The sequence below is a fragment of the Emydura macquarii genome, unplaced genomic scaffold (assembly GCF_026122565.2).
Source record: "Emydura macquarii macquarii isolate MOO-44397 ecotype Brisbane River unplaced genomic scaffold, CSIRO-AGI_Emac_v2 contig_691, whole genome shotgun sequence".
NCBI classification, from domain to species: Eukaryota; Metazoa; Chordata; order Testudines; family Chelidae; genus Emydura; species Emydura macquarii.
This window is the reverse complement of record NW_027130828.1, coordinates 2,330,775-2,357,627: the sequence shown is the minus strand read 5'-3', so window position 1 is coordinate 2,357,627 and position 26,853 is coordinate 2,330,775. Positions and strand designations below refer to the sequence as shown.

General features: G+C 40.2%; 1 protein-coding gene across 2 annotated transcripts in view; it reads right to left on the bottom strand.

Annotated features, from left to right (window-relative positions):
- NR6A1 (nuclear receptor subfamily 6 group A member 1) overlaps positions 1-26,853 on the bottom strand; it is a 162,015-nt gene that overhangs the window by 21,867 nt on the left and 113,295 nt on the right. For both annotated transcript variants that reach the window (XM_067541589.1, XM_067541590.1), the window contains exon 4: positions 7,461-7,691. In XM_067541589.1, coding sequence (XP_067397690.1) covers positions 7,461-7,691 — 231 coding nt within the window. The remainder of the gene's footprint in view (positions 1-7,460; positions 7,692-26,853) is intronic.

The window sequence follows — 26,853 nt, the reverse complement described above, 5'->3', positions numbered from 1 at the left end:
GTAGAGGTAGTTCCATCTCTATTTGGCATTCTCTCTATTCTCCCACAACCCCACTTTTCTCTATTAGCAAGGAAATTCTGCATGGGGAAAAAAAGACCATTATGCCCCAAGGATTTCAGCTGCTCCTGCTGCTTATTTTTCCAGCTGCAGCCCCTCATAAATTTGTGAGGTTGTGATCCAATAATCTGTTAATGCCATCTGGCAAGGAGGTTCCAGGAATGCCCTGATTCTGATATGTACACTCTACTTCAACAGAGATGTGAAATCAACAGGGAAGCAGCCCACAGGAAAAAAGCCACAGGTGGTTATCCTGTCTCTGAGGACAGACAAGAACATTTTTGAGAGTAAAAGGAGAAGGCAAAGAAAGGACACCCCTCTATCCTGCACCGAGGAAGCAAATGGGCAGTGCATTTACATTCTTGAAAATTGGATCTCAGCCAGTCTTGGGTGAAACATTGCAAGGGACTTTAGGGGTAAGCTAAAGCTTTTTAGGTAGGAAGTTAGCCTGTTCGTTAACTTTAGTCTCTAGAAAGCATGTTACAGTTTTGTTTTATATGTAACCAACATCTGTTTCCAAGATTGATACTTACTATCACTTGAATCTTTGATAATAAATTTCTTGTTTTCACTATGAATATATCTCAGTGCTGTGATATTCAGCAAGGTGTTTATCCTGAGTTGACTCATACAAGCTGGTGTGCATGCCCTGGGTGTAGAGGATGAGGGGTATTGCCCTCTCCCCCAAACTGCCAACCTCGAGCAGATGCAGAACTTGCCCCACCATGCGTGGCCCCATTGGCCTGCCTGGAGCTGCCCCCCCCAAATATAGAAGTCAAACTACACCTCTGGTTTACACTGTTCCTTTGGGGACAGCAGATCTGGTATTTCTGTGAGTGCTCAGCAGATAAGGGGCTGACCACTACAGGGAAATGCGTCAAAGGGACTCTAAGACTGGGCTGTGCATATTGTTAACCCGCAAGGCACAGTAAGGACTGGCACAGCCCAGAGGAGAGTTCTTGAGTGACTAACAGGCTGGTGCTGTAAGGGAGTTGACACCCAGCTGAGCAGAAGTAAGACTCTCATGCTGGAGGCAGGGGGGTAAACAAGGTGATTTTCAGTCCTGGTTATCCTGAGAACAAGCCCATAGGTTACATCCCTTTCCTGGCCACCCACTGTAGACACAGCTGGATGTGGAAGGAGACTCATCGCAGCTGCAGAGTGGTAACCCTCCTTCCCCCCCGGGTCTCTGCAGCAGGGCTGAGGAATGACTCATGCGGCAGTGCACACTAAGGGGGCAGGAGTAAAAAAACAAATCAAAGGACAAATTTCAGCCCGTGTCCCATAGTCCCAGAGACGCCTAGAGACTTCCTTTAGCCCGTTGCTGTATAATCAGAGGTTTCCAACATTTTCATTCATCAAGGAACTTTGCAGGTGAGATGTCTTCAAGGTATGTTTACCCTGCAGCTGGGAGCAGGCCTCACAGCCAGGGCAGAGACTCGCACTAGCAGGGCTTGAGCTAGTGAGCGAAGAACAGCAGTGTGGAAGTTGAGGCTCGGGACCCAGCTTGTGCTGTCGAAGCCCTCCTGAGGCTTGAGAGGCTGACCTGCAGCTTGAACCACAAGGCAAAGGAGAAGCCACCACAGCAATAGCTGTATAGAGAAAAACAGCATCACTCTGGTCTGGCAGGCTACAGTCTGGCCGGCAAGTCAGAGGGCAGAAGCAGCATTGCTCATTAGCCAAAAGAGGGAGAAGATTCCATCCACAGCCCCATATAACCAGGCTGAATTAATGAAATAGAGAATGCCTGAAGGATGCCTGGGAGCTAGCATCACTTACATGGGGTCTGTGTTTTACAGCATGTGGTGTCACTCCAGCAGTGCCCACCTCCCTGCTGAACTAGTATGACAAGCTGCCAGCCATCCTTCAAAATATGCATGTGGAACCAGAAAAGCAACTACAGTCGCTAAATGAACAAACACCTCTTATAAACTCCTGTACTCTTCAACCTACTCTGTCCACCCGAAGCACTGAATTGTAATGCTTACCCTGAACACTCGGTCAATAAGCTGGATTTTCTTTTCTTTGTGTTTACTTATCTGGTTCTCAGAGAAAAGGGGTCACCCAGATCAGGGCTCTAGCTGGTGCAAGCCCCGCACTACTTGGTATTTCTTTAGGACACTGGTGATATATTTTTCAGCACTCTGAGGTTAGGTAAAATACCATTATCTGTATTCTTTTCTGTCAGGCCAACACTGTGCAGTCACCATGCTCAGAGAGGATGCACAGTCCTAGGAGTTCGTTGTGATTTAAGCAGAGAGTTCTTCATTAAAATTGTGTCTGCTTCACCTGAAAAGCACTCTGTGGTATTGTTCGACCTTTTCACGTTTCTGAGAAGCACTGACGTTCAAACGTTACATCATCTCTACGATCACAGGACTATTGCCAGGCTGCAGCCATTTCTGTGTCAGCTCTTGAAATGGTTATCCATGCTCGTGTCAGCTCACAGCTAGGTAATTATGGAGCTTCAGTGGCTGCTCTGTCTGACGGAGTGCTGCATACCTTTCAGCTGGCGCAGAACCTGACTGCCAGATTTACATGATCTGAACATATTTCATTCATTTTCAAACCTTTGCATTTGTTCTTCGTTTAAACAAGAGATATTTTAACTTACAAGAGCTGCTAGATCATGCCCTTGCACTTTGTACTTATCGATAACACCTTATTCAGAGATCTGCAGAGATGATGCACGTCTGGCAACAGCAGTCCTTTTTGCTGTTTGGCACCCTTATTTTGGACTCCCCCTTTTCTTACGCAATAGTAATTACAAGGTGTTTTGCCTGCCTCAATGTTTTTGATCATGGTTGGAAACTTCATTTATTTAGTATGTTTTTAAGTGGGATTTTTTAGAAGATACTGTTGTTACCCCTTGTGAAGTGTTCCCAGTTCTGTAACTAGTCTACACCAGTAGAAGTGATGTTAGGTTATAGTTCAGATGTTGGTGACAGTTCTGTTAATCTGTGTAACATTTCTTTCATGCCTCACATGCTAGAAAAGGCCTGGTGCTAAAGCAGGCTACTCTCCAAGCATTCCTGTTCTACCTGTCTTCGTCACCAGGAAGACTGTCAAAGGCTCTTCAAAAGAGAAATGGCAAATTGGATCCCTGTAAGTTGAATGCCATGGGGCCTGTCTACAAAATAAATATTTAAACATAGTTGTGAAATAGATGTGTGGTGCAATCATGTTATAACTTGTTTTCTGGCCAGTGAGGACAAAAAAAAATATTAAGGAATTATGCTTTTACCAGGAGTAAAATGATGAGCAACCTTTTCCTGTCAATCTAAAAGCTATATTATAACACAGCTAAGCCACACTTTTATTTCAACAAGGTGATTTTATAAGTTACACAGGTCTTCCTGACTTGATGTCATGCACTTGTTCCAGTGCTAGTAGGACCTGCCCTATCATTGCCTAAGGAGGATTTATCAGTAGAGTTGGGCCACATGGGGGGTTTCTGTTTGATGAAAACTAGTTTGTTTAGCTTTTGCCTATTTGGGTCTCTTCCCTCTGGTCTCCCCCAAATTTTGCTTTGAGTTTTGGGGGTTTATTTGAAATAACCTCCTCTCTCCAGTTATTTATTTATTTAAACATGCATCTGAAAAACCATCTAGCATTGGAGCATTTGTAAACAGCTACAAATAATGTTACCAGTGACCCTCTTTACACCATTCTAAGAGCACATCTGGTTTTCATCTGCAGAGAAAGCCATGGTTATTTGACTCTGCCCTTTAATGAGATTAGTTTAATTTATAATAGTTTCCCTGGAGAAGAAAGGAGAGAAAGGAAAACTGCAACTGTTCCTACAGTCTGTATTTCAATCTGGTATGCCTGAGCAGTGGCCAGAAGATGTCACTGTTTCCTTCTAAATGAGTAGCAGCTAATGACTTCAAATATTGCAACTTGCCATTAAGAATAAAACATAAAGGACATCTATCAGCACCTTTTTGCAGATCACAAATGAAGGCAACTATGCCTACATAATGCCACAATAGGAAAACCTTTTGTCTATATAAATAACTCTGTCCAGAATCTAATGAGTGGAAAGAGTATCTAAATAGAAGACATGCCTGTTACAGAGATCACAGTTACAAGGCAGAAAATAAATGAGAAAATCCAATTATTAAACTGAAAAAGGGAAAAAAAATCATCAAGGGAATGGAATAAGTCTATGCAATAGCACAGATAGCCACATGGACCATGATCAAAGTGCTTCGGATTTTGACTCTTTCTGAAGACCTTACTACAAGTCAAACTTGGTTAGGATTTTTTTTGGTTTGTTTAGACGCTTTCAAAACCAGGAATAAAACCACAAATTCTTGAAAATTCTATGAAAAATATTTTCATATATAAAATCCTTATGAGACCATAAATGATAAGTTTACATTAGATAATTTACAACACAGGCAAATGCTCCCTAACCACACTTGGTCTCTGTAACCCTCCAGCATATAAAATGGGAAACAACAGCCCAGTCACACCTTGGATGTACAAAGGCAGATGAAAGGATTCCAGGAACTCAGCGGGCTCCTGGGTCCCCTGAAAACTGAGACAAAATCCCATTGCATGGCAGAGACTTGGGATGAAGTGAGCCAAGGAAAAGGGGAGCTAGGAGGAATGAGGCTTGCATCACTTCACAATGATCCCCTATCGGCCAATCAAGGAACAATGGAGGTTTAAAATTTGGAGAGTCAATATTCAAAGAACAGATTACTGCATGGTTTTGATGATGTCTGACAACTGCTAGGGGAAGGTGGTATATTTATGGTGTGGCATGCGCTTCTAACCTCTGAGAAGGGGGGAGGCAAAGCAGGCCAACCAGGAGAATAAGCTGACCATTTCTCCGACCCTGGGGAGTTTTGGTCACTCAGAAAATAATTCTCCAAGTTAAAATTTAGCCAGGACTAACACTTGCGCCTACTGAGCCATATGCCCTGGGATCTTTTATGAGCACAAATGGTCAAAATTTACTGTAATAGGAATTTCACTACAGAAAAGTATTTGTGGAGACCTGGGTTTAGTGAATGTATAGCATATTCTGTAAGAACATCTAAGAATGAGCTTGGTGAGTGGTTTTCACATCAGTGATAAAGTCTTAGGAGAATTAATAGCTGAGTTTAAAAGACATGAAATTTCTGCTTCAGGATCCAGGAAGCAGCCTTTCCCACAATGACAGCTCACTCCCTTCTGAAGCCTAATACCCGCTATACATATCAAAGGAGTGAGCCTGAACAATTACTATATTACAGCTTCACCTAGTTCTACTCCATTTCCTGTTTGTTGTTGCTAAGCTAAAAAAAATCTCTGCTTTTAAAACTTGAGGCCACATTGCCAACATTTAAATGGTCAAAATGTTGGTATGTGTTAGTGAAAACAAATGCTGAAATCAAACTAGGAAGTTTAAAAATCAGTTCTTTATTCCAGGGAAGAGTAAAAACAATCCCATTAAGTGAAAACAGGGATTTGATGGGCTAATTAACCACATCAAAACTTCTTTCTAAGAGCACTTTTCTATTTAAATTAAAAGACAGCATAATATGTGCTTCAGATTACAAAACACTGCATGGCCCAGTTAACCGTACCAGTCATCCCATTTGCTATCTAGTCCTGAGTAAAATGACAAACATATCTGATGCTGCATAGCACTTGAGTGCAGTTATTTCTGTCAGTGTTCAGCTGAAAGGAAGTATAACAAAGATTTACTTCAGATCTTTTCATAGACAGTCTAAAATGAATATTCCATTATTATACTGTTGCCCATAACTCCTTTCCCCCCACGGATGCCATGAGTCAGTTTTTGGACTGTCATTTCTGTGGCTATGCCACAATGATTTTAATAGCTATAGGATCCAAATGCAGTAAACACATGAGCTAAAACAAATGCATTTTCTCCTCGGTAGTAAAGGGGCAACCATCTCAGACTAAACAGAAGCTAATGATACAGGTTTTCAATTTAGCTATGTGAGATTATATAATAGTAGTTCCCAAATTAAAAAGTGCACAGCTCCTACTTTGCATCACTCTCCTTGGTGAAATTGTACCTGGCAGGAAAGAGGCAGACTCTATTCATCAACTATTATGCTACAAAAACCACCACATGAAGGAAGTTTTAAGCATAAAAGGTCAAATTCTTGGGGGCATGATTAGGGAATGATCTAACTATGGCCTGTTATTAAAAAGCCAGGCACTCCTGATGTCTGTGAAATCTTTTACTGGCCCTAAAATTCAAGGCCTTTTTGTTGTCTTTAAATAACGCTTTTAAAAATCCCTAAAGCTGTTTCAAGGAGGAGTAATCCAGCAAATGGTAAGTGTAGCAAACATCCCTTCCTCTACCCTTTCCAAAAACTTTTGGCCTTGCTAGAACATCATGTTTGGTTAAGTTTTAAAAATCAAACTTAGCAAAAGTTACTTTTCTAATTCTAGTACTGGAGGCACAAGCATTGTTTCCCTTACCATGACATAAACTTGCCGGCACATACTTCAAAGGCAAAAGACAACATGCTGGAGAATAGTGTTATCCTCACTGAGTAGCTGATCATCAGAAACAATTTTAAAGCCCATTTTTAAAATGGCAACAGCTCAATTTTTCCCCCCCATTGCAACCCCACAGTGTTTTGACAGAACTGTTTTGGAGCAAGCACATACAAGCCTTGTCTACACTAGCCTTTCTTTCCTAAGATTTAAGGCAGGAGATAAGTACTGTATTCGCACAGAAAGTACAAAGGACATTGAAATAGGAAGGAAGTTCATTGCCAGAGCTGGAATAGCCTTCCCTACCTATATAACACAAAAGCACGTCGGTGGTTTTTTTTCTGTTAATAGGCCATCACAAGTGTCTCACCTTTTGAGCAGTCAAACACAATAAAATTCTCTCAAAAAGTTTACTTCTAAAATGAGAACAGGTTTGAAAACTTTCAGCCCAGAAAGGTAATTTGGGGAACATTATAAACCCCCTGAAAACGGGGGTTTAAAATGAAAGCACCTCCTCAATCATACCTGTGTAGTGTCACTAGCAATGACAAAAGGATACAAAAGTGTGGATTAGTAGTTTGACAAGTGCCCAATACGTAGAACACTGTCCACGTCCAGCACAGATTCCAAAAGCACAGCAAATACTGTTAGTAAACTCAACCAATACAGTCTTTTGTACCAAAACAAAATTGAGTGAAGGGGCCATCCAGTCCCCTCACTGGGGCAGAGAGAGGGATTCTTTTTAGTTTTTAAATGACTCTTTGAAGAAAGTCAAAAGGTTATGTTCTGAAGATATTAAAAACTCAACCAATAAAAGAAAAATCTTTCTACCCACCCTCCACAGAAAGAGGTGGCTTTTGTCTCAGAGAAGAACTGGCTGCAATGTTTTGCCCTGTGTGTGCACACTCGACAATTAAAAACTTAGTTCTCTTTACCTTTCCTATTCATCCCCATCTGGAGGCACTTGAGCAGCCTACAATACTGGCATCTGTTTCGCTGTTTGCGTGACATGACACAGTTCTTGTCTCGACTGCATCTGTAAACCCGCTTGTTGCAAATGCTCCTTTTGAAAAACCCTTTGCAGCCTTCACAGGAGATGATACCATAGTGCAGTCCTGTAGCTCTGTCTCCACAGATAAGGCAGGTTCGCTGATCAACCCGGTCATCTGGAAGAGAAACAACACTTTGTAGTCAGAAAATGGCATGTCTGCTTGAAAAATAAATGATTTGAAATCTTCCTTACTGAAACAGATATGCATGCCTCCATCGTCACACCCCATACCTAAAACACCACAAATTAGGTCACCATAAACCTACAGAGCAGAGACTTGAGAAGCTCATGACATACACACACACAGAGCATACTCCTGACAGCACAAAGGCAGCCCTTCGCATCAGTGAGAGTCCACTGCTTCTACAGAATATGGCTGAAATGTGCTTAGGAAAAACATTCCAGCTCAATCTCAGAAATGGCCCAATTTCAAATTAAATATTCAAGGAGAAGATTTTAGCAGAGGTGCATTGACATGGAAGACCTTTCAGAAAATAAACAAGAAAGCATGTGCGGCTAATAGTTTGAAACCTGTGCAGCACAATGTCCTTGGGTTGCCATAGCATTATTCTGTAACATTATCACCCCATAAGAAAGGCATGGCTAGATTAGATATAGATATATAAAACATGTGGTCTCTTGTAAGGAACTGACAGAGACTTTCACTGGAGACTTAAGCATCACACAAGGATCTGAGATGGGAGTGCCAAAGTTGCTTCTTGCAAAAAATCAAATAAAAAAACATACAAGGAAGAAATAGGTCAACGAGACGCACTATCTGCTCCGCCCCACTTCCCCTGCTAGGTACCACCTACTCAGACTTGGATATTCCCTTAGCCCTGCCATCTGCTACCCACTAATAAATAAATGACCTAAAAAGTGGCAAAAGAGATTGCATCATATTAACATCAGCAGACTCCAGCACCATGATAACACTATAACCCATAACTTCCTTCCCAAATAATCCAAAGGAAGGAGTTGAGATGAGTAGTGAAGGATTTTTAAGTGCACTGATATTGTCCCCTCCCGCACAGTCTCCCAGACCACAGTAAACCAAGTGCCAGGTTCCTCATGGTTTCATTCTCCAAGAGATAACACAACAACAGATTGTGGTAAGTGATTCATTACCAGCTAGTACTGGAGCTTTTCCTTTCACCCCCAGGCCTGAAATCTTCAGTAACATGTTAAATCTAGACTTTCCAGGAGTCCCATTTGCAACCATAACAAACAAAGCATTTAATCTCAATGTAGATGATTTCAGAAGAGATCAAGACCAGGAATTCTAATATGATCTGGTGGTGAGAAAGAGGAAGAAATACAGAGCAAAGTTTAAGATGCTTTAAAAAGAACCCCCACAGAAGTGCCCCATTTACCAAATACATTAATTTAACAAAAAATTATAAAAGGGTTTGTCAAATAAATTGCTGTTTGGATTCTGGAATATGTATATTTTAAATTGCAATAACTGTCCTTCACTACAATGCCCTAACCCTGTCACAAAAATGCAATGTTTTTTATTCCACATGCAAAATCACAGCAGAATTTAAACCACCATACTTCAGTGTCAAAATGAAAGACATCATGGCTTCCTATGACCCCATTCATGTTTCTTTTAGCTGTAGTTAATAAAGAAGAGAGCTGAGATCAAAGGCTTGAGTGACATATTTCCTTACTAATGTGGTACAAGGATATTGTATTACCTCCAAGACCCATGTTTCATTTCCAATTTTATCTCAATTCTCATTTAAACATTCTGCTCGATATGGGGTATTAACAGGAAATATGCCACACAGTAGGAAAATGCAAATACCTGTCCAGAGCTTGGAGGAAAACACAAGTTTAGAAGAGATTAGTCCTCGCAATGATGGCAAGCGGATTTCAGATTCTCATGCATACTCAGGGCACAACACTGGGGAGCATTAGCACATCAATTTAAATATGATGCTGTGTCTTTTCCTTATCCTACAGCTAGTACAATACCTCGGAGGGGGGCTGGGCAACAACCAGGGCAGCAGTACTACCCAGTTAGTTCATCATTAGTGAACGAGAATAGCAGTTGGGTGAAGAGAGGAAAAGCCATAAAGAACAGGCTGAGTCAAACAGCAGTGCTACTGTGCACAGGGCACCCAGTGTACGCAGAAGCCTGGACCTGGGATGGCGTGGGCAACTTGGCAAGCATGACAGGCTTGCTTCAATGCTCAGGTTTCCATTTGGCAGAAATAAATCAGTGTGAATCAGTTGGAGGTGGCAGACAGAAGCCAAATTGGACTTTCACATGGAAAGCTTTGCTCTAAGTCAATTGACATGGATCAGAAAGCAAAAGCAGAGAAAATGTGGCCGACAGACAAGCACTGATCTCTACAATATAAACATGTATCAGTATAGCTTGTGTTTTGTTCAGGCAGGTGTGAGAGACAGCCAGAAAGATGTGGTTGTCTCTCTATTCTACCCCAGGAGTATCACTCTCTCTCTCTCTCACACACACGCGCACGAATCCAAATGAACATTATTATACAAATGATGATAAGGTTAAGACACAATGACTGGATTTTTCTATTCCCTTTACAAATCTTAATGAGAGGCTTTTGGATGAAAAAAATGTAAATTGTACTACTCCCAGCAATAGGAGCTGTCATATTAAATTTGGTATCTTAAGACTGTAACATTCCCACTGAGACAGAATAGGGCTGATGCATAGCTCATGAAGGATTGCAGTGGGCACATAGTAATTTTCCCAGACAGAGATGTCAAACTGAAAGGAAAATAAAGTAAATGATGGCTAAAGCAACTGACTCTGTTAACCTAGATGTATTCTCATTATCTCCTATCTACACCATTAGACCTAAATCTTGCTTCACATTAGAAGTCAGTTGTACTTAAAACAATTCTATCAAATTGTACGTAAAGGCTTTTTCTGCAAAAGATCCCTACCATCACCAAACATGCTTTAACTCTTATCCCATGCAAATCATGTACACAATGTATTTTTAACCATTACCATTTTTTCTTGTTATACACAAAACTGAATTTAGAAAATAGTTATTCAAGCATGTTCCGAGGGGAAGTATGGAGTTAAAATGGAGTATGTTTAAACTGTTATCGTTTTCACATTATCATTTAACCACATCAACCTCTTTTAACTCAATTAGAGAAATCTGGTCTCCTGTAAGGAGAAGACTGTATTCCACATAAGAGTCCCAATCTCTTCCACTGTGTTGCTAAACCCTGAAATTAAAGACTGAGATGGGAGTGGCTCAATTGGAATTAGAAATAGGTGCAAGTGAAATTTATTTTCTATATAGTGTTTATAGGGAATAAAGAAATTATTTGACATTTCATTGTACATAAAAGCAAGCAAGTATGTTTCAGTGACCACACTTCCACCTCAGGAAGAGCAACTCCAAGGATGAAGGATAACAGGATGGACGGATGCACACACACCTGCTTTCAGAATCAGGAATGTCCACCTGACTAGGTGCATTTTTAAACGTTTCCCACCGGGAACATACTGTAACTCTGCATGGGTTTAGTTCCTTCAATTTCTTCTTGATAATCAGCTTACCCATGTGCACAGGAAACCAGCCACCAAACTTCACTTATACACAGATTCTATCAGCACCCAAAGCAACCGTCCCTCATGATTTTGATCTCCCTACGGTGGGTACTGCCAGCACTTCCTGAGCCCAACGCCGGTCACTAAGGAACAGCGCATCTCATTTTTAATGAATGCATTTCATTTTTTTAAAAGGTCCCAGCAGCATCTAATCATTCTGTTGCTCCTGCTTCATTCAAATCAATTCTCTCAGTCTCAATCTTTATGCTTCCCTTTAAGGTGTTTACATATTACAAGAAGATATTGGCCCTATAAACCCGCTCACTCAATTTTAGTAAATGAATGGAAAAACAAATGAAAGATGGATTTTGCCCTGTTTTTTGAACTACTTACATTTCTGGGCGTCCAACTGAGCCTGTTTGATGGCCCCTTTCCTAAAAATCAGGGAAGAACAATGTGGTACATGAGTATCAAACATGGCTGAACCATAACCACTGTTCCCACAGTCTAGCCCTTAGAAACAAATGATTTTCAAACTAACTCCTGAAGCCCTATTTGTCACAGCCACTCCTGAGTATGTTACAGGGGGAAAAATCATTTGCCATGTATCCCAATTTGGCTCCTGTAAATCCCTCATTATGCAGCTTCCAGCTGTTGTAATTCAGCAACTCCAGTAGGCACAGAATTCAGCAGCGGGGCTTTTCAGCACCTATTAACGCCATAGTAAGTGAGTGCAACTGGTTCAGGTTAGTTATTTATGAGTTTGATCTTTTCAAAATTCCATCCTTTCTCATTTCATTGGCAGGTGCTCAACTCCTCTCCTTCCATCTTCAAATGGCCTTTAAGCATTCCACATGTACTGACTATATCCCACCACAGGCAGTCACATACCATGCTCCTTAGCTGTGGAATTTGGTTCTTTTTTACTCAGAATATATAGTGCTACAATATCAGAGTCACATTTTAAAGATCAACTTAAAAGCTGCTTGTTTGATTTAGCTTCTTTCCCCCCCCCCAGATCCCAAGGCCAGCAGGCCTGTTGGGATCATCCAGTCTGACCTCTGGTCTAACACAGGACAGAGAACTTCCCCCAAGTAACTCCTCGGGTACATTTTTTAGAAAAATATTCATTCTTGATTTAAAAAGTGTCAGTGATGGAGAATCCATCACCACGCTTGGCAAATTGTTACAATGATTAATTACTTTCACTATTAAATATCTATTGCTTTTTTCCACTCTGAATTTGTCTAGCTTCAGATTCCAGCCATTGGATCTGTGGTACCTTTCTCTGCTAGATTGAAGAGCCCATTATTAAATATTTGTTGCCCAGGTGGACACTTCTAGGCTGTAACCAAGTCACCCTTAACACCTTTCAAAGTGTTACTAGCAGAATAACCATTTTCTCTTGGACGTGCACAGTGGGATGGAGATGCAATGTGTGGCACTGAGTGCAACTTCCCACTGGAGAACACCTGGCTATGGGCGTGTTTGGTAACTGACTGGAGCCCCTCAGCTCCAACTGGTGAGATCGCGGAGCAGGAGCTGATAGCTGGGCAATGGTGGACAAACATGAGCCTGTCACTCTGAAACGGTTAGACTAATGGCCATAAACGATTTGCAGAGCTAGGAGTGATGCCTATAGTTAAGATTGCCTAAAACTCTCTATTATAAACCAGTTCCCAGCTGCTTATTCCTGTAACCAAACTGTTTGGAATGAAATTTTCCATGCTTGATCTCTGCCTCAAGCTGCTTTGTTTTGTTTTTTTAATTTCAACCAAATGGCTCAGCAGTTTCTGAGCACAATGCTGGTGAAAAATAGGTTGTTTTGCCAGAGCTATAGTATTTCCGACTGTTTCTTTGAAGAACTCTAGCTCCCGCAGGGTTTGAAAGAGGAACTTTTAATTTGTTGGGAGGATAGTCCTTGTTGCCTTTTGTTCTCCCCATGAAAATTTGTTCTCCCGCCCAAAGTTGACCAAGATATAAGCCTCTGAAAGCTGCTTTTTGCAGATGCTCAGCAGATTTTGTTAGAGGCTCACTGCCAACATCTGTGACATTCCACTAAGCAGGCTCCTGTCTCACTCTATGGAGTGCTCAGACATGACAAGCGCACTGAGCCAGCTCCGAGGCATGGAACTAGAATGCTGGATGGGGAAGACAAGCAAAAGCATTAGCAGCAGCTACAGTTAGCCCCTTTGTGTAGAGGAAAGTGTGCTGGGCTGAGTGCCAATCAAACATTCAGGTTAGGAAGTGACACAGTGAAGGTTGCTCATGCAGAGCTAGATGCATATGCAGAGCTAGATTTAAAAATACCCTATTGCCTCTTTATAAATCCATGGTACGCCCGCATCTTGAATACTGCGTGCAGATCTGGTCGCCCATCTCAAAAAAGATATATTAGAAATGGAAAAGGTACAGAAAAGAGCAACAGAAATGATTGGGGTATGGAACAGCTTCCGTATGAAGAGAGATTAACAAAACTGGGACTTTTTAGCTTGGAAAAGAGACGACTAAGGGGGGATATCATAGAGGTCTATAAAATCATGACTGGTGTGGAGAAAGTAAACAAGGAAGTGTTATTGACTTCTCATAACACAAGAACTAGGAGTCACCCTATGAAATTAGTAAACAGCAGGTTTAAAATGAACAAAAGGAAGTATTTCTTCACACAACGCAAAGTCAACCTGTGGAACTCTTTGCCAGAGAATGTTGTGAAGGCAGGGTTCAAAAAGAACTAGATAAGTTCATGGAGGCTAGGTCCATCAATGGCTATTAGCCAGGATGGGCAGGGATCCAAAACCATGCTCTGCAGTGTCCCTAGCCTCTGTTTGCCAGACGTTGGGAATGGATGACAGGGGATAGATCACTTGATGATCATCTGTTCTGTTCATTCCCTCTGAAGCACCTGGCATTGGCCACTGTTGGAAGACAGGATACTGGACTAGATGGACCACCGGTCTGACCCAAGTATGGCCGTTCTTATGCATTATGGTCTAGCTTGGAAGGATTAGATTTTTGTTGCTGAATACTGGTAAACGTTTATTTCACCATACACACACAAGCCAAGGAAAAAATATTTCCCTTGACAATAACTGAAATTTACAGATGGGCAAGGTAGGAGAAACACTGCTTCAGAGCTTAGAGTTTGATTTAAGGGTATTTATTTTCTATATTTTGATATGTGATGTTGACAATTTCTGCTTTAACTTTTTGAATCACAAAATGTATGGTCATTAAACAGGTATGGTCTGATCCCTCATGCCCACAAAATTTGAATCAATAAAAATACTTAAACATCAATATTATTCACTGAACTTATAAAAATAAAAGTCCAATTCTGACAAGCTTATTTATGATATAGTCTCTATTTAGATGATCAAATACTTTTTATTCAACATGACAGACAGTGAGTGAGGCAGAGGAATATTATCTTCTCTTTAAAAAAGCTGGACTGGAACTTCGTTGACCAGAGTTCCGTTCCTGGCTCTGCCAACATATTTCCTGTGTAACATTGGGAAGGATCATCATAACTCATATGCACAAGGGGGCTAATCAAGGTTGCAATGAACCTTATTTCTGGCATTTCCCAACTTCAATGCATGATTTAGCAACCTTAACATTCTTTTAATGTAGTTTTTAAAAATGTAATATATACATATGTATTTAAAATCAAGTTAAGATACTGAGCAGTATTTATTTATATTGTAGTAGCACCTAAGAGTTCTAGTCATGAAGTAGGACCCCACTGGGCTAGATGCTGTATAAACACAGAACAAAGACAGTGTCTGCTGCAGAGAGCTTACATTTAAGTAGAGACAGTTATGCATGATAGGGTAGCCAAGGAGGTGTTAAGTTTTTCTCAGGAGGGGGATGGGAAGGGGAAATAGAACGGTCTAGGGGCCCCACCCTTCTCCCCCACGTCAGGTTGGAGCTATTGCCCCCTTCCTCTGAGAGAAGACAGCAAGCCTGAAAATGGAGTAACTCAAGCGCTATTGCTCCTTTAAAGTGTGTTATGAAGAGATGGAGAGGGAGCAGAAGCAGTGTGGCCTAGGTAGCACTGCTCCATTTCAGCAGAACCAGAGGTGCGCAGGAGCCACTACTTCTTGCAAGATGGAATGAGAGCAGCTGGAGTCGGTGCTTTTTCCTCAAGATGGTAGGGGGAGCCAGCCTGATCCTGCAAGCAGGGGAATATGAGCGCATGTGTTGGTCAGCTCATGCAGATGATGGCTGGGTGAAATGGTGGTTGAGGATGGATGGCAGGAAGTGAGTAGGGAATACATTAAAAGTGGGGGAAGAGAGAGGTGGGGCAAAGAAGTAAGAATAAAGGAGAGAAACAACTATAAGGAAAGAGGCAGAGAACAAAGGATACGGTAGGGGAAGGAAGACTAAGGGGATGAAGAAGGCAGGAGAAGGAAAAGAGGGAATGGCATGTACTCAAAACAATAGAGAGAAACAATCCAACACGATGCACGCTAAGAAAGAAAGCACAACAAAGGCAGGAAGGGTAGTGAATATGCAGCAAAGCACATGATACAGAAGTGATTTTGTAAATGCTTAACTGCAGACTTTATTTAACTGTAATACTGTCGATGAGCCACCAGCACGTTCATTTCTTTAAATGGCAAAGATGCGGTTTTAGGGACATGGGGTCACAGCGATTTTTTTTCTGCACTAGTGGTTTTAGTCCTTGGACAAGTTGTTTCTGAAGAAGTTTTTCAAGTCTTGCCTAAGGCAGACGTGGGAAGTGCACCAAGCACCCTTCTCCATGGGGTCCTGACTCCACATTCCCATTTTCTTCTGGCCCCAAACAGTAGGCCCCGATCAGTACCGAATCCTGCTCACTAAGACCACACTATAATACAGTAAGGCAATACTTCCATCAAACCACCTAACTCACTTTATTTTACAACACTCTTGACTCTTAGAATAGAGAGAATTTGGAAACTTTTTACCAAAGAGTGCCACAGTCTTAGCAAGGTTACAAACAGGAAAAAAAGCTGTCCTAATCAGTCAGAGAACACATTGAATTCACACTGAAGGAGGGGAAGACAGAGGGCTGATCACAATACACTCACTCTGTTGCTTGACATTCCTAAACCAACAGCTTTTCATAAGATACTGCAGAATTGTGAGAAAGTGCTTCATAGGGCTGGAATCTAAGGACAGGGAGAGCCTGACAGTGCTCTCAGACCTGAATAATAAAAGAGGGGAGGTACAAAAACAGAACTTTGGAACCCTATGAAAATACAGAGAAGAATGGAATAGTTTAAGACACTGTTTTAAAAAAATATTAGGCTCTGTTTCTTTAGCAGATTTTTTTATTTGGAATAGATCAATTTTTATAAAGAATGCATAACTAAGCTTGTCAAAAAGACAGAGGCAGACACTGGTGCTAGGACACCCATTAATTCATCATGAATTAAGTAAAAATATATTGCACACCTTATAATAAAAAGGAACAAGTCCCACTGCTGGAAATCTAAGATAAATCTATATTTTCCATCAAGGAAACAGGCAGCTACCATAAAAAATTTAAAAGGCAATTGTTGGTTTTTATTTGCCATAAAGAGCAAAATAGACCATATCTACTAGGATGTGATTTGAAACACAAACTTGGGAATCTTTAGCTATATTAGAACAAGGCCCATCTGAACTGCTTGAATTAAGTGTCTGCCAACAATGTGTTCTGCTTTGGCGGCTTTTTGTAATTTACCCAGTTTTTCCCATTAAAATCCCATTTTCAGGGTTTCTCTCCATCAGTAAAGTTTACTCACAGATTAAACCAGACCATACCGGCTCACTCTCTCGTCCTCTGGTATCCAAATGGCTTTTATCTGTTCCACATGTGCAGACTACATCTCATCATGGGGATTTGCACACCATGCTCCTCAGCCTTAGAATTGGATTATTTTTATGCTGAATATACAGGGCTGTGGTATCACTGTCAGAACTTAATGTTTTAACTTAAAAGCAGATTGATTGATTAGCTTTTTTAAAATGTTACCCGGACAGTAATTGCATTTTTAAAAATGGAATGCTGACAGCCTAATTAAACAATCCAGAATACGCCCGCCTGATTTTCAGGGGTATTACACTTGGAACCAGGGGAATTATAGGCCGAGGGCATTTTTGTTTTTGCCACTTTTTCAAAAGGGATCAGTTCATTCTGTAAGATACACAAAAGCGCAATTATGATGCTGAGTTACTGGATATGGACATGCCAGTGTTTTCTGAAACCTCTAGGGACCAGATGCTGCGGTCTAGGTTAACTGCACAGAGCACAGGTCAGAGTTAGTGTGCACAGCTGCTTAAAAAAACACCTCTGCAGTCCTCTGGTCCTGCTGCTGCTCTGTGCAGGGCCAGCCCCCTTCACCACACCAAGGCAGTCTGAGGACTGCTCTAGTTTACACTAGGCTGCTTAGAGCCATAAAAGTGGCTGAAAACTCACACTAGAATTAATGTGGTATGAATCCTTTCCTTGTCCCCCTTCTTCCAGCCACTAGGAATGACCACGACGACCTTGGGGGATCTGGCCCTCAAGTGGGATGGCTTGTTGAAGATGAGGTGTATCAAACAAGCAGCAGCAACAGCAAGGCAACCAGAATCCTGTTCTCATTTGGATGCTGGTAGGTAGTCTTCTGGTGTCATGACGGTGTTTGAACTGACAGATTTTTGGAGTAGCAGGGGGCAAGTGTCACAATGGACTCCTGTTCAATCTGATAACTATCTAAGCACACTGGTAAAACAATACTCAGCTTGTTACTGCCACCAAATAGATGGGACCAATGGAAATACTTGTATCCCAGAGAGAAAGAGATGAACCCACATACACAATTCCAGTGGTAACCACATGGACGTGAACCAGCAAAACACAAGGGATGCCATGGCATCCGAGTCTTACCAAATTTCGTAACATCCTACATAAACTACAGTCCCAGAGGCTCATGCCATGGGACAAGGATGGAGCTTCAGCCTTTCTTGTTTTAAGGTAACCTTGGTTGTGTCAGTCTCTTAATACTGTTTACGTGCACACTGAAGTCTAATAATGTGTGTGCATACACGTAGATTTTTGGGGGGAGAGAGGTTGTGGTGAATGTGACCAACTTAGGCTTCAGGAGTTGTCAGAGGACCTTATAAAAAGGTTTAGAGCTCAATCCTGGAGTTCAGTGCATAGGTTCATATTTTCTGACTGGACGCAAAGCAAACTCTAGATCTCCCAAAGAGTTCCTGAAGCAGATTCTGCTCTGGTTTTACACAGACTCACAGAGTTTCTCATATACCCCATCCCATAACATGCATCACAGAATTCTTGTGAAAGTTATTCTGCCAGCACACAGAAAAATTCTGAGGTGGAAAGGGGACATGAGCTTAGTTAGTCCTGTTAACACGGACTGAAATCACAGCAACTTTTGTCAATACCAACAGAAACTAGATCACATCATGAACAACTGGCTGAAAAATATTAGAATCAGAAGTAAAATCGATTTTTAGTTACACCAGAAGAGTAAAAACCTAAACCAACTGAATATGTTTCTGGGTCGTCCTCTGTTCACAGTCCTACATCTCATGATAAGTGGCCTTTGATTTCTTTTCTACTTTTTTTTAAAGTCACTGCTGCATTTTAAAGTGATTTTACTGCAATTCTTACAAATCCTTAAAAAGGGGGGGCTAATAGAAGCACTTTCACCTTTAACTGCAGCAGCACTCATGGGCGTCATTAGCACCCCAACAAGACATTCCCATTTTTACAAGACAGACAACTTTAGGCATGTTCTTAAAGATGACAGCTGAAAGAACGCTGGTGCAGATCACAGACAACACTCCTAATCTAGCTGAGCATCTTGCTAAAGAGAAGCTACTAAACATGACTTTGTAGTCATGAATTGCATAATCTCTACTTTTGTTATCTGATAAACAGGAAAGGGGATTAACAAAGGATAGAAAAGTCCTCTATCTGTGGGGTTTAGCTCAACCTTTGCCTAACTCTTACCCCACCCCCACCCAATCCCCATCACCACCCCCATAAATCCTTAGCTGATGGAGAGATCCCATGGTAACAATGAATAGCTACATTCTGCAGACCTTTCCATGGTAAGAATGCCACTAGGCATGTAGTGCTGCTACGAGGCAGGTTGAGAACACAATCAAGGATCTATAGAACTATTGGTCTGTGCATTGTGAGAACCAAGAGCCACAAATTACCACCACGCTGGCAAACTAGAATACCAATACATGGTGCCACAAGTTGTAGCCTTTTCATAAACGATTACAGTAAACTCTCATTAGGCTCCCTCCTCACACAGGCTGCAAACAGATGACTAAGGATTTAAATGAGGGCTCATTTCCAGTCTCATCTTTTTTCTTGCTGTCAGTGAAAGAATGGGGCTGTCGCCTAGTGAGTGAAGGAAGTGTGGATGATTAAAGCAACCAAGAATCTGGATCCTTCCCTTGGAATAACCCTTCTAGGTTGGAAATGGATAATGGTGAGTTAGTGTGAATGACCCCGTTGCTACAATAACCTCAATATGCACACACCTAATTGCATTAAATATTAAGTAATTGGTTACATTTCCAGAACAAAATCCACTGTGTGCACACTGCATGCAATAGTTCTCCAAAGTAATCCAGTCTGCAGGAACCTAGGAAGGCCCAGGTGATATCACAGTCCAACCATCTAAACTGAACTATTACTCTGAAATCAAATTGATAGTTTAAAAGCGAATTAAATACCTCCAAAACCCAGCAGTATTTTGAAGGTTTTAAAAATCCTGCAGGAATTCTGATTGGCCTCTACACAATCCACTGAGGCCCATGGGTTTGCTGATTCCTGACCTTTGCTATTTTTCACCCTAATTAATGCAAGATTCTTGTATAAGTGAACATCAGGATGACCATGGTAGAGGTTAGCAATGACCTTTAAATTTACCCATGCTTTTCAATTATGTAAATCACTGGGAATGCTTCAAACTGTCCCTCAACCTTGAAATGTGAACAGATAATTTCAGAACACATGAGAAGTAATCATAACTTTTAGAGGAAATATAAGGCTCTTTCTGATTCTGTTATTGCTTATGAACATTAAGATTCTTTCAGTTTTATAAAGATGTGTGCGATATAGTGTGATTAAAAAACATCAATTTTAGTCATGCTCAAATAGATTTTACATTTTGATTTGAGGGAAGGGAAGAAATCAGGAAGCATTTCTCAGTTCAATTTTCTTAAAGTGTCTTATGCTTAACGAACTCATATGGGATGCTCTAGCTTTGTTCTGCCAGGCTATTGTAGTGGGGGCCGCTAAGTCAAACAGTTGCTGCTACAACAAAAGCACTCACAAAAATCTCAACCTCATCTTGAACCCTGAAGATTTTTATGGCTACTCCCTCACTAAACCCTCCTCCTAAACCACATTAAAGGACGCATTGTTTTCAAAGGTCATGGTAGGTTTCATACCAAATTTTAATACAATAAAAATTCTACGAGAATATTACAATGTTTTACAAAACTGTGAGAGAAAGTAGAAGGATCTCAACTTTATAATGTAAACTGTAGAACCAATACAATTATCTTTGAAGATACTGATTCTAATTACATTTCTTAAATGATGTTTTTCCTAATAAGATCAGACAAGACTGCGGATGATTTTTAAATGAAGTTAATCTAAGAATGGCCAAAAGAAAATACCTAAGATTTATGCTGGTACATGTACATAAGCATTAAGAGCAACTCAGATGTATGTGTGCATGTAAGGAAATCATGGAACATGTGAATAAGATTCTAAACGAAGTACAAAATAAGTGATTTTTAGTAAGTCAAATGTTCACCTACAAGTGCACTTTGTTTTATTACTTGTGACTTGTATTATGTACAACTTGAATAAAAGTTGCACATGGGCTACAAAGAATATAGATGGTTTGTTTTCGTTCTCCCAACATGTCAGTACCACAGCATGCCAGGAGAATCTGGATGCTATTATTGTCCAAACACAGTTTTCTTATTTGCTGTTGAAAAGTTGTTTTTTTTGTTTGTTTGTTTGTTTTTTTGGGTAATGGAGTATGCTTTAGATATTTACTTGTGTGTACTTCGGGTACAAAAACCTCTCTCAACTCATTACACAAAGGGTTTAGCTTGGAAATAAAAACTAGAGTCTACTAAACTGCCTTATAGTATCAGTTACAATTAGTGCTTCACAGAGTATGGTAGGCACAAACCCTGATCTCAGAGCAAGAGAATGAATTGACCCTCTTTCCTAAATATCCCCAAACCAGAAAGTGATAGAATGAAGCATTTTGCTGGAATGAAAGAGGGAAAATATACAAAGTGACCAGTTTCAAGACATCTCATTTATAAAATGTACTGGGAATGCAATTTTCTAACTATGGAGGCTTATATATTTATAAAGATTACAGATATAACGCACCTTAAAATCACAGTTTACAAATGGACTTAGCACATTTTTAATTATATATTTTCTCTACTTCTGGTTTAAACTCACTCATCACAAAACAATGTATCCTCAAATATTTGTTTAGCTATGTTTAAATTTCAAGAGCCAATAACAACTGTTTGGGGGAGGGATCTCACACATGTGTTGCTTAAATCCTAACAAAATCTTGCTCCCTTCACACCATCAGTGGTGTCTCAAACACTAACAAGGCATCAAGGAAAGATTTTTTTTCTTCTTTTGCTTGTCTTCAAATGCCTTATTTGGGCTCAAAATAATTATCTTCTGCACTCAAACATTAGTAGTAAGAAAAAGGTATTCTTGGTAAATTTCTAGGATTAGAGTAATTCCCTTCCCATAACTGTGGATTTCTGCATTGTCCAAATAAGATTACAAAGCTTTAATTACACTCCAAAATAAATAAATTTGCTTAAGGGGATTTTATTTCAAATTAAAATTGATAAACACATGGCTTTTTTTCTTAAATAAAATTTTTTGCTCCTCCTGCGAACGATGCGTTCTTCACATACTGAACCTATCGTACAAGTGTGCACAAAGGACCAAGGTCTGTCTCTCATACCCTGTTATTGATCTTTACAGATGCTGGAGATTCCCAACCCCCCATTCTGAAGGATAGCTTAAGAAATAAGACTTCCTGCCTAGCGACTGACAGAGCTGAAAGACCAGATTGTGTTGCTCTATGGATCAGGCCTGCCATAGTGAAAGCCTGAATGGAATTAACCCTCTGTGAACTAAAACAAAAACATTTGTATGCCCAGCTGTGATAGAGGTTAATTTAAATGGACAGGGCCCTTAAAGTCTTTAAAAAGGACCATCTACAATCTAATACTCTTTACTGTAAAAAGTGTTATCCTTACAAGTACCTAGAATTTTTAGTCTTTATTTCAGAGGCATCAGTTAGAATATTTAAAGAAAAACATTAAAGGAATATACCATTTCTCTGCCACTGCAAATACACATTACTTGTATTAATTTTATCCAGTGATTAGAAACCACTCAAACCAGAAATGATCTGGTCATATTGCCTTTGTTTCCTCAGAGGAAAAAATTATACCCCCTGATCACATGGTATCAAAAAATAAAGTGGACAAAAAAAAAAACTCTGCTGACTTTTTTTAATGTAGTGTATTTGATATAAAAACACAACTTTCTCTTCCAAAGCCTAATGATTGTTCGCCATCAGCAGATCAAAAACTAATCTACAAAATGCAATTTCTTGAGAGCTGGATCTCATTAACTGCCTCACACTCCACACAGCTGTTGCACACACAAGTGGGGAAACCATTTACCCCCCAGTTTCACTTGATCAGCCCTAACAAATATATCAGGTAAATACATGTAACAAAATATTACTGGAAAACTGTGCATGTTCTGAAGAACTGTACACAATTCACCTGCAAAGCAAAAAGAACATTCAGAGAAAGAAAGAATACACCGCTTCAAAACAATCTGTAAGAATTCTACAGGATCTTCAGAGATACATAGCACATTTATCTTAAAGTTAAAAGATATGCTTAACATTTTATTTTATGTAAATAAAATTATAACCCTGATCAGAGCTTTGAACAATGCTAACCCTTAGAAATCTCGTGCAATTTGCCAAAATGACACAAACATGTGCCTCACCCTTTGACTGTGAAGCTGTATTTTACAGATGTTATAATATTCACTAGATTCAAAGTAACACATTATCCATGAGTAGATGTTTTACACTGTTGACTCCTTTCATCAGATTTACTACCTGGTCAATTTCTCTGTCCTGATAAAGTCATTACACTTTTTGCATGATCTCTCAGTGGCGATTCAATAGAAGAGTGTGTTTTGGACTAAAATTTGACAGACTGTTTCTTTAGGTTTATAAATTCTGAAGCAGTGAAACAAGAAACTGGCAAAGGCCCATGGGAAACATTTCTCATGGATCTAGTTTGTTGTTACCTAAAGGTGTAATTTGCAAGAATGAAAAAATTAAAAGGTGAAAGGATTAAAAACCCATAGAAGCTTCAGCCACAATAATTTTTAAAAACAAACATGCTATTCTAATACACAGTACATTTTCTTAAAATAAAAATAAAGCTGCTTAAAGAGTAATCAGTGGAGATATTGCCAGTGTTTTTCAGCACAGAAAAAGCTGTAAAATATCTGTGAATTAGTATTAATCCCAGGAGAGATGAAACTGTTATCAAGAGTCCACATAACCCTGATACTATCAATAATTAACAATACTAAATAAACCTTTTCCAGATGGTCAAACGGATTAGGAAATTTAAAATATAAACAAATTAAGTCACAAAACAATTAGAATATATTTTTAAAGAATTAAATAATCTGTGCTTCAATTAAACATTTAAGATGTGTGTGTAAAACACACAAACATTCAATCTACACTTTTGAAAAGCGTGGGGCTTTTTCAAATAATGAAAACAACTCTACAACAAACCTCCGTGGCAGTCTTCATGCTGCACACAAAAAACAGTTGCCTGCTCTTGCCAACTCTCCTCCCCTTGAGGCTACTGTTTGCTATAAACCTTCACAGTATTTCCCTAACACAGAGATCGTGCTCCCAAAGTTACGAACTCACTCCTACCTTCCCATGTATCCATTTCATGCTTCTCCAAGTTTGCTAGGGAGTTCTGTAGCAGCCATGAAGAAATATATTACAAAACAGTCACCAGCCTGATGGTGAAACCTCACGATCCTTATTGCCAATTTCTCTCTAAGCTCTAGATACAACAGTCATCCTCACAGGTCAGTTTACAAGCCGGTCATGTGATTAGAAAGTTCAAGCCCTAAGGTCACAACTTGCATGGACTCCGTTTATTACCAAAGGTTATCTAAGTGGAACTGATAGCCTTATTTTCTTCAGTTAACAATGCTGCCTCACACATATCTCTGAAAACTAGTAGGGTAACATTAGCTGAAAACATCCCTTTGCCCTGACATCTCAGAGATGTAACACGTGAACTGATATCTATTGAAAAGCCATCAAGTGATGTGATAATTCTAAAGCATTTCTCATCTTTACAGAAGTATTCTATTTTATTACATTAAAACCTGACTGATCCAGGCCTAAAAGCCTCACAAGAGTTGTACTTGTCAAGAAAAGAAAAACTCTGTATTTGTGATAACGACAATAGCAAGTCTTTCTGAGAGAAAATGAAAAAATATGTAGTTACTGGCCTGAAGGCTATTTAATTATGGCCCAGAAAACCCTGTGAACGGATATATCCTTAAAAGCTCCACAGAACTTCCCAAGTTTAAAATAATCAGGCCTCCAGAAAACTACTCCAAACAAAAGATGGTGTGCAAAAAAAGTCAGTTATCAAAATGTATTGGTTAGAAACGTCAATCCATTGAAAAGCACAATCTTAGCTTCATACATTACCTTCCATAAAGTATGAATCTTGCTTCATCCGTCCCCCACCCCAAAGCCCCGCAGGTTTTAGAAAAGCATCATGCCACTGCCTTCCTGATCAGGGAGCCATGTCAACAATGCAACGGAGAGCAGCCCATCTCCCTGCCATTGCGCTGGAAAAAGCCAGGCAGCTATGATCTTTATGCTAATACGCTCTGATGTCACAGATGAGAGCCTTTTAACATTCAGTTAACAAGAACTTGAAATAAAAATGCACTGAAGATGAAACAGCTTCTGAAAGCCCAACAACAACATGTCAGGAGGCGGAGGGTCCAATTCAGATTGTCTTCAGATGAGAGAGTCAGTCCCTTCTCCCCCTCAAGAGCCTAGCCTTTTTTCTGGATAAGCCAAAACATGGCACCTCCTGAAACATTCCACTCCAGCAGGACTGTCATTAAAGGGTGGGACAGTGATTTATCACAACTTGGCCATGTGATTGGATGGCAAATATTTGTTAAGCCCCATCACTGGTGACTTTCACTGACCAATGGGGCCAGGAGCTCCAACTACAGATCATTTTACAGGACTGGGCTCCACAGTTCAGACAGAAAGCAGCAATCAGAGCATGGACGGAAAGGCTGCAAATAGAGCCAAAAATAATATCTGCCCAAAACACCCAATTAGTGCACAATTAATTCATCCATGAACTGTGATCCGAATTAAAGTCTTGTACAATGATCATATCCTGAATGGGGAAAAAGTATTAAACAGCAAAAAAATTACAAAGTTGAATACATTGTAAAGTTATCTGTCTGCTCTCTTCATTTAGAGCCAGGCAAGTTATCAGAACTTAATATCCATTCACAAAGAAGCTGTGAAGGTATTTTCCTCATGCATTATTCTTTGTGAAGTCTCTATGAAATGTGGATTGTTTTGTGAGCTGTCAGGACGCACCTTTGAGACAGCAATGAAAGAACCTTCAGAGTTTCAAAGCTTAAGGACAGCTCTCAACTACCTTTTCCTGCCCTGATATTTATCGGTATGCTTAGGAAATTGTCTTTTTACGTATTCATTACCGCAAGGAAAAACAGACTGGTAACCCTTGTGAAAACTTTCCTTAACTGGAGAAAAATGATATAATTATGATCTTGGTTTTTTACTTTTTATTTGATCATTTTTAATATACATGAGCTGTCCCTACTAGTATTAACAAATTTTATTCAGAACCTGTACCTGCAACCTTTGAAAGACATTTGTTTTTACAGCATTGAAATGCAGCCGCCTCTGCAGTGGAGTCAAAGAGTTAACCAGACAACAGCAGACAACAGGGGAAGTTTCGGCTAATGACTCTAGGGTGAATCCTGCACAAGAAACATGCCCTTCTGGTGATTTAAGGTCTCTTCTGCAGGAATCACAACACAGGAACCTTTGTGGAATGCCAGTTACCCACTGCAAAGTTTAAGAGGGATGAATAGACCATGCCAGGATTTATACGCCTGTGATTTCAGAGAATCTGGCTATTGCAAAGAATGTTTAACACACCAAACCATCTCCTCAAACTCAGGAGCATGTATGATTTCTTGGTGGTGGAGTACAGAGACTTCCAAAAGTTGCATACACAACACAGCTTAAAAAAAATACAGTGCCCTTTACATTTTTATAAAAATGCAGGAATTGCCACACTGGAACAGAAACGTGGTCCATCTAGTCCAGCATCCTGTCTCTGACAGTAGTCAGCACCAGGTATTTCAGAGGAAGGTGCAAGAATCCCTCAATAGGCAGATATGGGATCATGTGCCCTTCATGACAGTCATGTCCTAATCCCTCATAAATAGAGATAGGTTTAAACCCTACAGTATGATGTTTTAGATCTTTTCCGACCTGCATGAACCACTGAGACGATAGATATTCTC